Raw genomic sequence first — 12,858 nt, 5'->3', positions numbered from 1 at the left:
CGATATAAATATTGTAAGCGGAAATAATTTATGTATACAGAACCTCTCATAACGAGTAATTCACATAACGAGTGAAAAAATGTGAAAACGTTGCTGCCTCTTTCGTTGCAATATTTCGCATGAGTTACAGAAAAAGGGCAAGTCAAGTCACTTGTGAGCCGGGATTTCCGCGCCAGTAAAAAAATGTTCGCTTAACGAGTAAGATTCTGGAACGAATTATGCTCGTTATGAGAGATTCCACTGCATTAAACCTTTTCGACTTGTTATTTAAAAAATATATAATCGTCTTATTTACTGAAAATACGTCAATAACGTGAGTACCTCTGCTTGAGATTTCGAATACGTATAACGGCTAACACAATTTCTAGAAAATATTGTTTACGTTATACGCCAATCTGTTTTTGCTGTGAAAATTTCTGCATATGTTGAATTATGCTGCGTATATTCCAACAAAAAAAACATAGGCTTGCCAACTTTTTGCGTGGATAAAAACGAATAAAAACCGAGGTTACCTCGTATGTTTATATATGTATAAACATGCATTTAATTAGTTGGCGTATAAAATAAACAAAAAACACGTTATTCTCTTCGTGTAGAGAATCAAAACCACCAATCTCTCAAGCGTGAACGTGATTTTGTTGCGGTAGGTACTCGTACTAAGATTTTGTAGCTAAACCAATTTTGCGGTTGATGAATTGACTTACACATAACTGTAAGTCGTATTTGTGACGTATTTGTTGCGTCATCTATTCGAAATTAAAGGGGATATTCGTAAAGACAGAATTCATTCACCGGCCGACCACCGGAGAGGTTGCGTGTATCTTCACTTTTTTTTTATTTATTTTTTTTTATTTAATTAAATAATGGTATTTACGATGTCCGCCTCCGTAGTGTAATGGTCAGCACGTTCGGCTACCGTAGTGATTTTTTCACTGTAATATTTATTCAATATTACCCTGGACTGGTACCTGAAGCGGAGGGCTGATCACCTTGCCTTCATGTGTAAACGATCAAGATAACACTGCGTTTATATGAAGCAGTGCCCTATGCACCATTGGGGTGCGAATAAGGGTTTTATTATTATTATTTACAATGTAAAATTAAAATTAAAAATGGATAGATATTACAAAATGACTGCCGAATCTATTAATAAAACCATTTTAAATATTGAAAAGAAAGTTTGATAAATATGTAGAAAGGATAGTGAATGCTAGGAACAGAGTGAATGGCGCACTGAAATCTGTTATAGGAAATAAAAGACTAACAGCGAAAGCCAAATTTTCTGATACTTAACACAATGTATGGAAGTGAAGTATGAAGTTGGCAAAAGAAGGATGAAATCAACAGTGGTAAAACGATGTTTATAGATATCGTAGTCCTACAGGAGAAAGTGACCAATTAATAAAACGTTAAATGTTCAGGAGGGTCATTTAACTCACTTTTGTTTGCCAAGAAAATAAACATCAATGCAGTTAGTCATTTTTAACAAGTCAATATATTATACTTCCAAGTTTAAAATCCTTTGGGATGTTTTAAGGGCAATATTAAGCTAGTAAGATATCAAATAGTCAATGATCACGTTTTTGTAAAAAAATGCACTTGGTCACTTTCTTCTGTATGACTGCGATGTAATAGATATACAAAGGTGAAATAAGGAAAGAATGAAAGGCATTATTGATAACTTTAAAAAAAACACTTGTATGTTACCAATTATTGAGTTTTATTTAATTACACGCGACTAGTTTCGAAAACTTCAGTTGTTTTCATTGTGAATGGTAAAACTAATTAACATGTCATTCCATAAAGTTAATACCGTATCAACAAATGTGGATGACCTCACTAAAACGTTACATTGCCATTATAAATGATTTTTAGTAATAAGGAATTTTACAATTTTACAAATTTAATTTTACAAGTTTTACAAATCTGGCGGTGTCAAAAGTCTGCGTAATCGGAGGGCATGTATGACTAGATGTATGGATGTGAACGAGGCGAGGAGTGTATGTCAGGACAGAAGAGTGTGGCGTTCCATCCTCTCTGCCTACCCCAGCGGGAAACGGCGTGATGGCAGTAGTAGTAGTAGTAGTAGATTATTTTCTATTATTTTTTGTTTGTAAATAAAAATAATACTTGACACTGGCAGAAAAATCCTTTCACTGGGTGACTGCAAAATAAAAAAAATAAAATAAAAAAACACATTGTCGATTAGTTAACATTCCAAAAGGTGTGTTGAGATGGGTAGAGTTTGGGCATGTAGAACGCACGTTTGTATTTGCTTTGATATTTTAAAATGTATGGATGACGGTAGATGGAAGTATGCTCAAGAAATTATCGGTGTGATAGTGACTAAGATATACTGGAATCCACAAACTGCGTCACCTTTGCAGGATATTGTTTGTTATTCATAATAACGCAATGTCCTTGTAACGCAGCAGTATCGTAATATGACTCTACCAGGACTGGATTCACTATTTTCTCGGAAACAATTACCAAAAAAAACAAAAAGCTAAAGAGACATTCTCTTTCTTGATGTGCCGTGCGAATCTTGAGGCATTCTGTTTCTAGAGGTGCCGTGCGAATCTTTATTTTGATTTTATTTTATTTCTAAATTTAACAGAACAGTTACATAAATTCATTAACATTAACGAGTAACACAAAACAGGTATTTGTGCCATTCCAGTTATAAATTTGACATTTGTAATTTAATGAAAATACCTGGAAGAGGGACGAGAGGGAGACAAAGAGGAAAAGGGAAACATCAAAGCTCAAGTCCAAGACAAATTATGTGAAAATTGGGACACTACGATATGAATACCAACTATTTATTTACAACATTTTGAGTGTGTCCAAATACTTGTTCACAAAATCTGGATTATCTCCAATTACAGGAGTTATTTTCATATTATTTTTTGACATCTCATCAAAGATGAAGAAGAATATGGAAGTCTGGGCATTTACGGGGCTGACTGATTTACTCTTTATCATTTACTCTTTATGTTTAAAGTTACTATAATATTATGTAGTTCATGAGTGAAAATTCTAGGCAAAAACACTCCCTCTCTTTCGTGAGAAAGATGCTATTTAAATCCCGACAATTTTGAGTAACGTGTTTTTTTTTGTTGCAGGGGAATCGGTGGCGGACACCAGCACGTCCTCCCCGGACCCCGTGCCGCCGTCCCCGCCGCGGGGGGCGGGCGAGGGTCCCCCGGGGTGCGGCTCCCCGGAGGCGGCGCCGCCCGCGCCCCCCGGGCCCGGCCCGCCCCAGCACCCCAGCCCCGCCAACCCGGGCGTCATCCGCTCCATCGCCTCGTGCTCCGTCATCAAGACCGAGGGCTGCCCGGGCATCAAACGCGAACCCTTCAACCAGGCCGTGCAGCAGAACCCCGTCTGCGCAAGGCTCAGCCCGGCTCCGAGGCCCAGGGCTCCGGCGCCCCAGCAAAGCCAGATGCCTCAAATGTCTCAGATTCTTCCGCCAATCTCGCCGCAGCAGCATCATCTGTGGGTACAAGCCAGCAGGATCAACGGAGTCAAGCCGGAGCTCATTGGGGGCAATTTTCCTCCTGGAGGCATGATCCACGAACAGAGAGGTCCACGCACGACGCCTACTGTCATCATGGGCGAGTCTGGTGGCGTTAGAACTATGTTTTGGTCTCCGGCGCCTCCTCCGCAGACGCCGCCTCAAAACGAACCCATGTCCGCTTGCGGTCCTTCTAGAAGTCCGAGACCGCTTCAGCCGCAGGTGAACGACGAATCCGCCGCGCATTTGCTGCTAGGTCTCGGCGGAACGTCTCACGGGCCTTTGAACATGGAGAGGCTATGGGCTGGAGATCTTTCTCAGCTTCCTCCGGCTCAGCAGCTGCACGCTTTGAACCTCAGTGCTGCCAGCGCTGCTGGAGCCGCTGCCCAGTTCGGCGGCCTAGCTCCCCCCATGAAGGCTCTCGTATACGCTCCTCCAGAACCCCAAGCCCCTCCGGACGAAGAAGAACAGCCCATGATCTGCATGATCTGCGAGGACAAGGCGACCGGCCTGCACTACGGGATTATCACGTGTGAAGGTTGTAAGGGGTTCTTCAAGAGAACAGTGCAAAACAGACGAGTGTACACTTGTGTCGCTGATGGAGTTTGTGAAATCACCAAAGCGCAGAGGAACCGGTGTCAGTACTGCCGGTTTAAAAAGTGCATCGAGCAGGGGATGGTTTTACAAGGTAAATACTAACATCCTCTTACAACATTTTGAGTGTGTCCAAATACTTGTTCACAAAATCTGGATTATATTATATTATATTGTAGTCATACTGGAGAAAGTGACCGAGTGCATTTGTTTAAAAAAACGTGATCATTGACTATTTGATATCTTACTAGCTTAATATTGCCCTGAAAAAATCCCAAAGGATTCAAAACTTGGAAGTATAATATTATATATAGACTTGATAAAAATGACTAACTGCATTGATGTTTATTTTTTTGCCGAGCAATAGTGACTTAAATGGCCCTCCTGAACTTTACGTTTTATTAGTTGGTCACTTTCTCCTGTACGACTACGATATTACATAAGTTATTTTCATATTATTTTTTGACATCTCACCAAAGATGAAGAAGAATATGGAAGTCTGGGCATTTACGGGGCTGAAGCTTATATAAGCTTAAATAATATAAATAAAAATGATGTTTTTTGGCGTTTCTCATGTGTGTGATTATAATCCAGGATTCGGACCTCACATACTTATAAAAGAGTTTCTGCCCAGTAAAAAGCTTCTTTTCATCTCACCAATAGATATCTCTAGTGAAGTTCTAGTGATTCAAGAATAATGTTTCAAAATTGGTTAATATATATAGAACTTCCAAGAATTGGGAATGTTACACGTGTGTAAAGTGATCACTTAAACCAGCCTATGACGGTCGTCAGCCCCGTAAATGCCCAGACTTCCATATTCTCCTTCATCTTTGATGAGAAGTAAAAAAAAAACATTCTCTTACTATCTTTCAACTTCCTTATGTTTATTAGGTACATTTATCTGTTTCGCATATCACAGGATAATGTGATTTTGTTTCGTCTACTGGTTTTTAGATTCCATCATCAGGGCACTCAATCGAAATCATTGTATTGCAATACATAAGTTAACCCTTAATTGGTCAGTTGCAGATTGTAGTACTATTTCCACCGAAGTTTTATATATTTGCGCATTTATACAGGTTTTCACTTAAAATTTGACATTTTACAATCCAAATAGGACGCCTTAAAAATACAATTAGACATTTAATAAATCGAATTAGTTGTTTCAAAACAAATTGGACGTTGTATTTTTTTTATTTATTTTTTAAATAAATTAGTACTACATACACCGTCAGTGTGAATACCTGCCCACATCTCTTATTTTTAAGACTAGCAAGAGCGTTAGTCGTCAAGTTGGCAAGCCTACGCGGCGCGCTGTCATAGTCTGTGCGCGCGATGTGTAGTGAAGTTTCCAGACAAGATTTTTTATACAACTTTGAATCATGATTACTACTTTGAGTATATTCTCAAAAATTCTATCTTTATTCATAAATTACAATATAACTTCTAATTTTCTATTGAAAAACGTCCAATTTGGTTTATAAAACGTGCAGTTTGATGTGACTTTTTACTAATAATAATAAAACCCTTATCCGCACCCCAATGGTGCATGGGGTACTGCTTCATATAAACGCAGTGTTATCTTGATCGTTTACACATGAAGCAAAGGTGATCACCCCTCCACTTCAGGTAACCGGTCCAGGGTAATATTGAATGAATATTACAGTGAAAAAATCACTTATATTTATTTGACCCCCCTGGAAATCGAACCTGGGACCTCCAGAACGGTAGCCGAGCGTGCTGTCCATTACACTACGGAGGCGGACATAAAACAAAAAAAAATATTACTTGACTTATTATTTTTTTTAAAAAACGTATTACTGACTGTTTTTTCTCCCACAGCCGTTCGCGAGGATAGAATGCCCGGAGGGCGCAACAGCGGCGCGGTCTACAATCTTTACAAAGTCAAGTACAAAAAGCACAAGAAGTCCGGCCAGAAGGGAGCGGTCGGAAGCCCTTCGTCCATACCAGCTCCACCGCGCCCAGAGCCGCTGGCCAACGGGACAATCCTAAAGACTGCCTTAACCAACCCGAGCGAGATAGTGCATCTTCGACACAGGCTGGATTCTGCTGTGAGCTCATCATCAAGCAGAGATAGGGAATGGGAGAGAGAACGATCGCTGCCAGCGGAGCGAGCGGCGCAGATGATCCAAGCCTTGATAGACTGCGACGCAATGGAGGACATAGCGACGGTCCAGCATCTGCCGGATTTGCTGGAGGACAAGTCCGAGATCGGGGATAAACTGTGCAAGATCGGGGATTCGATTGTCCACAAGATGGTCGCGTGGACGAAGAAGCTGCCGTTCATCCTGGAGATTCCGCTGAAGATCCACTCGAAGCTGCTGATGGACAAGTGGCACGAGATCTCGGTGCTGACTACGGCGGCCTACCAGGCCATGCACGGGAGGAATGCGGCTCCGTTGCACATGCAGCACCAAGATCAGGAGGCTGAGCTGGCCCAAGAGGTATGTAGCTTACTGCCATCTGTTGTAGGAAGGTTTCAAAATTTTCAATAATTGATTCGGTAGTCACTTTGCTGTAATATCTTTTTTTTTAAATTAGACACGGCTTCACATATGGTGTTTGAAAATTATCCGGAATGCATCGAAACACATGTCGTGAAAGATTTTGAGAAAAAGTTGTATTTACCAAGGTTAAAAAAAACTCATTTAACATTACGCCATTTCATTGCAGGGGTAGTTAGAGAGGATGGATCGCCAAACTGTTCTGTCCTGACATACACTGTTAGCTTCCTTCACGTCCATACATCTAGCCATACATGCTCTTCAACTACGTAGACTTTTAACCCCACCAGATTTTAGGTTCTGATTGATCTGATGTAGTCGCCCAAGTCTATATATCCTTTTATGTTATGTTGTTTATTATAATAATACATTTATTCATTGTAATAAATAAATAAAACAAAATAATATACAAAAAAGGAAAATCAGGGAAAAAAAAGAAAATACATCAATTTATTATAAAGAAATATGAAAAATATCTATTTATTCAATATTTAAACCTACAAGAGTATGAAAAATAAAACTTACAATTTACGGAAATAAACATTGAAAAACAGAACCCCTTATGGTCAAATAATTAAACCAAAAGAGTAAATGTACAAAAATTAAATTAAATTAAAGATAATAAAGGTAAATCAAGTAAAGGCATGAAAAATAAAACCGTTTAAAGTAACGAAGATGAATGTACATAAAAACAAGAACTCTTTACTAGATGTCAAAATAAATTACACACAAACAATTGAGAAATTTCCTGCAGTTAATCACTTTCAGTGTTCTCTCCCTGAAATTTCCCGAGTTATAAATAAACTCTACGATGTCATTTAATACCGAGATCTTATGAAACATGCACACAAAAACAGTTTCCGGTTTTATCTAAACTGTAACTTAGAGTTCGCGAATTACTAAGATCGAATTAGACCGTGGTATGTCATCGTTTAGGAATTCATTTCTGTGCTCCTGGGTGCAATTCTTCGCTCTGTCATGAATTGATCTTGTTTCTAGAACATTTTGTGTAGTCGTTTGTGGAAAAAAGACTTGTCGTATCAGATCACGCATTGCTGTGACACAGTCTAGTTAAATGAAAAAGTAAGAAAAGAGAAAGCACACATTTCTAAAATGTTTAATTTCATATGCTTGAATGCAGTGAAAATCTATTAATCAACAATTCAATCTAAAACATAAAAAATCCAAGCTGTCTCTTATGAGAAATGTTTAGTGTTGCGTGTATTGCCGTTACTTTCAACAGATGGCACTGCCATTATGGTAAAAATAGTTGTTTTTTTCATTACAAAAAAAAACATGTTTTCACCTGTCATAAGTGTATATACATAAAAAAACACATGTGTTGCAGCGTTGTGTTTAAATTTCAAGCTCTCAGTGAATTACTTTTAGAGATTTAAGATTTTGAGCAAACGAACATTATTTTTCTTTTATTTATAAAGATATATATATATATATATATATATATATATATATATATATATATATATATATATATATATATATATATATATATATTTATATATATATTTATATATATATATTTATATATATATATATTTATATTTATATATATATATATTTATATATATATATATATTTATATATATATATATATTTATATATATATTTATATATATATTTATATATATTTTTGGTAAAAATATGTACGTTTTGATTATTTTTAACTCTTTGAAAAAAATATGGGTTGAAAAAGTGGCTGTGTTTTGTTTTGATTGTGAAATGAAATAGCATTCAAATCAGATGTTGTGTCATGTTTAATATGCCATTGGAAAATATTAGTTGGCATTAAGCACGAACGTAAACCTCTGCAGAAAAAACATGTTAAATGTCAAATAAAAATTCAAATACTCGTTAAATAATAGTAAAAAAGTTATCATCCATTTCCCTCACGGTATTGGTTAGTTGCAATAGTCTCCTGACCCGGAATACCTGTCATTATAAATAGCACAGCCCGCCCACGCGACGCGCAACATGCCCGATGCGGCTACCTTGGCGCCGCGTCGCACTCTGACCTGCAGTTACCCCGATCGATACTTATATAGGTCGCGGCCCCCGCTGCCCGATCGGCCGGGGGTGGGGGCGGGTGGCGCGGCTCCGCCCACCGCGCTGGCTCGTCACACTCAATTTCCTGTGGGATGGGGAACAGGTTGTTGTCCAAAGTGATTTATTTAGTAAACAAGGGAGGGATGCACCGCGTTAATACAATTAGCGGAGAGATTTAACCGACATAGCGTAGTAATCAATCAGCGCGTTTGGTTAACATACTAAAAGTCTTGGGTTCGAAACACAGAGGTGGCCAAAATAAATATTATTTTTTAATGTATGCAAGATCCTTGATGATGAACATGATTTCAAATTTTCATGAAGCTTTATTATAAAAGAAATACTAAGAATAATTGAAAAGATTAAGAAAAGTTCTTAATGGTAGAATGGACAGTTGGAACGAATGGATAGCGAGGGAATGACTAAAAAAGTATCTTGACAAATGTGAACGGTGAAACAAAACGAGGACAGCTAAAATAGACTGGATGAATTAGAACCTAAAATCTGGTGGTGTCAAAAGTCTACGTAATCAGAAGGCATATATGACTAGATGTGTTGACGAGAAGGAAGCTAGGAGTGTATGTCAGGACAGAAGAGTGTGGCTTTTCATTCTCTCTACCTACCCCTGCAGAGAAACGGCGTGATGGCACCACTCGTAGTCGTAGTATGAAACTTGTAATGTGATCAGTTATTTTGTTCACAACTTAGAATGCTGTTTATACGAATGCGTCAGAATCACATATTTATAATATGAATCGCCCCATAGTGTTCTAGAATTACATATTTTTTTAGTTTTTCTACAAAATCTCTTTAACATTTTCAACATGCACATGCCACATTTCTCTCTTCTACGTTCATGGCGCAACAGAAGACTCCATTGATAAAATATTTATGGACCTTTCAGAATGTACATGACTCCCTTGACCAAATTTTTATTTTAGGTGCCATTTTTTTTCTTTTTATCGATGCTCACCCCTGTCATTAACTTATGTTCACAACATTTTGAGTGTGTCCAAATACTTGTTGAAAAATGTGGATTATCTCCAATTACAGGAGTTACTTTTCATGTTATTTTTTGACATCTCAACAAGAAGAATGTGGAAGTCTGGACCGTCATAGGCCACTTGTCCACTACCCGGGATTTTACCGTCGCGACTACGACAGTTTAGCGTGATCGAATTTACGCGCAACGTGTTCACCCACCGATCAAGAGCTTCGATCCGAAGAAAGATGGACAAAAGCACAAGCCAATCCAAGCCAATTAACGTTTTAAAACGTATTGTCAAATGCCCGTAGGCTGGTTTAAACCAGCCTGAGATGCCTTACGTTGAGATGTCAAAAAGTATCTTATGTTCACATGATCGTCTCTTGTCGCAGGTGAACGCGAACCTGCGGACTCTCCAGACGTGTCTGACGACCCTCATGGGTCGACCCATCACGATGGAGCAGCTGAGATTAGACGTGGGCCTGGTGGTGGAACGCATGACGCAGATCACCATTATGTTCCGCAGGATCAAGCTGCGCATGGAGGAGTACGTCTGCCTCAAAGTCTACATTCTTCTCAACAATGGTGAGTCTATTTGTCTATTTCTTCTTCTTTTTCTTACGTGTCAAGCTAAGGGGGCATTCAAAACTAATCGACAAACGTCTTCAAAGATGCATTTACCAATGTAAATGAATCTCTTAATGATTTAGGTGAAATGATGTAAAAAATTATCATATTCGGAGGAGTATGTCTGCCTCAAAGTCTATATTTCTTTATAAAATAAAACAACTTTGTTTTAATGACTTTTTATTAGTACACTTTATCCAACCGATTTTGACAAGAACCTTGTCATCATCAGGGTTTATATACTAAATTCTAAAACATTGAAATACTCATAGTTAATCACCCATCCATTACCAAAAATTTCAACGCACTCCGTAAAAAATATGATTTAAAAAACTCCTAAATGTTGTTTTATTGTGAATTGCGTAGCGAATACGTCAACTCCGAATGACAACTTGCGAGCTACATTTCTTTATTTCTTCTCAACAATGGTGAGTTTATTCGTCTACTGCTTCTTCTTTTTCTTACTTGTCAAAAAATCCTCTAACCACTCTCATTAATTCCTCTCCTTTCCTTTTCTTTCCTGCTTATTCCATTTTATACCATACCCTTATCTTTTTACTCCCACCCTCACACATACACAAACACACACATACACTCACACACACCCACACTCTCTTCTCTTTTTTATCTCTTCATTTTCAACAGTATTCATAACATAAATCGCTCACTCCTTTCAACAACGTCATATATAAAAAATCACCAATTTTCATTTGTGCATGTTTTTGAAATGCCCAGAAAATGTACTATATCCCAGGGAAAGCAGCATATTTTTTAACTTAATATTTACCCGCTACAGGGCAGAAAGTGTTGCTTTTGCATTTTGAAGAAAAGGTTTTGTTTAATTATCTTTTTTAAAAATACTAAATATTTTTCAAATGGAGAAAAAACATTCAGATTTTACCTAAAAAGATCTGTTGTACAGTAAAAATTCAATAAATGGCTTGAAATTTATTTTTAATACATTTTATTATATTTTTAAACTGTAAAAACGATCTCCTGAAGTCTGGGCATTTACGGGGTTTACGACTGTCATAGGCTCAAGTGATCACTTTACACATGTGTAACATTCACTAATTTTACCCATGATTGACAATCACACTACTCAAATTCTTGGAAGTTCTAAATATCGCTCACTCCTTTCAAGAACGTCATAAATAAAAAAACTTGATTTTTCAGGAGAACGTTTTTAAAGTTAAAAAATATAATACAATGTATTGAAAATTAATATCAAGCCACTTATTTAACTTTTTACTGTGCAACAGATCTTCTAAAGTAAAACCTGAAGGTTTTTTCTCCATTTGAAAAATATTTAGTATATTTAAAAATATAATTAAACAAAACCTTTTCTTCAAAATGCAAAAACGACACTTTCTGTTCTGTAGCGGGTAAATATTAAGTTAAAAATATGACTCTTTTGCTGGGATATAGTACATTTTGGGCATTCCGAAAACATACAAAACTGAAAATTGACGATTTTTGATCAATGACGTTCTTGAAAGGAGTGAGCGATATATGATCCAATTTCGAAAAATTGTACTTGAATCACTAGAATTTTCACTAGAGACATCACGGCTCTCCAAACTCAAAACACAGTAAGGGACCTTTTTTGCATTTTTGGACTTAGTATATTCTACTTAGTCCAAAAATGCAAAAAAAACGTACTTCAAAAAAATGTCCCTTACTGTGTTTTATGTTTAGACGGCCGATCTATTGGTGAGATGAAGACGCTTTTTTACTGAGCAGAAACTCTTCATCAAAAGATGAAAGCTTTCAAAGCTTGTTGAAGTGCAGTGCGACCTTTGTGAGAGATTCCCACTCGTCGAAAGGTCATTTAATTCGGTTTACGATGGTACATATATTTGATCGGCGGTTATGTAATCCGAAGTTGAACCTGGTTGAACTCGCCCTAGTTTTGATCTATTAGCGGATAATGCATCTGTCGTGAGATAGTCCGAACCGACTGCAGGACTATGGAAGAGAGACACGATGTGTGTATAAATAAATCTGCGGTTCATCCTTAAAAAAATACTCGTTCAAATTCACGCAAGAGTTACATTCTTATTTTTCCTCTTCAAACCCTTATCCGTATCCGATGGTGCATAGGGCACTGCATCATCTTATAAACGCAGTTTGATATTGATCGTTAACACGTGTCGCTCACTCCTTTCAAGAACGTCATAAATAAAAAAACTCGATTTTTCAAGAGAACGTTTTAAAAGTTTAAAAATATAATAAAATGTATTAAAAGTAAATATCAAGCCACTTATTGAACTTTTTATTGTGCAATAGATCTTTTTAGGTTAAACCTATAGGTTTTTTCTCCATTTGTAAAATATTTAGTAAATAAAAAAAAAAAAAAAACACCTTTTCTTCAAAATGCAAAAACAATACTATCTGCCCTGTAGCGGGTAAATATTAAGTTAAAAATATGCATTCCGATAACATGCACAACTGAAAATGGACGATTTTTGATATTTGACGTTGTTGAAAGGAGTGAGCAATGTAGGTAAGGTGATCAGCCCTCCGCTTCAGGTACCAGTCCA

At 37.3% G+C, this 12,858-nt stretch overlaps 1 protein-coding gene across 7 annotated transcripts in view; it reads left to right on the top strand.

Moving 5' to 3' along the window:
• Window positions 1–12,858, top strand: part of Hr4 (nuclear hormone receptor 4) — a 182,636-nt gene that overhangs the window by 149,775 nt on the left and 20,003 nt on the right. For all 7 annotated transcript variants that reach the window (XM_088274245.1, XM_088274241.1, XM_088274242.1 and 4 more), the window contains 3 exons: window positions 3,126–4,205; window positions 5,957–6,579; window positions 10,081–10,273. In XM_088274245.1, coding sequence (XP_088130371.1) covers window positions 3,126–4,205; window positions 5,957–6,579; window positions 10,081–10,273 — 1,896 coding nt within the window. The remainder of the gene's footprint in view (window positions 1–3,125; window positions 4,206–5,956; window positions 6,580–10,080; window positions 10,274–12,858) is intronic.

Source organism: Brachycentrus maculatus, unplaced genomic scaffold (genome assembly GCF_059751285.1).
Source record: "Brachycentrus maculatus isolate JH-2025_06_01 unplaced genomic scaffold, ASM5975128v1 h1tg000653l, whole genome shotgun sequence".
Lineage (NCBI taxonomy): Eukaryota > Metazoa > Arthropoda > Insecta > Trichoptera > Brachycentridae > Brachycentrus > Brachycentrus maculatus.
This window is presented reverse-complemented; position numbering and strand designations above follow the sequence as displayed.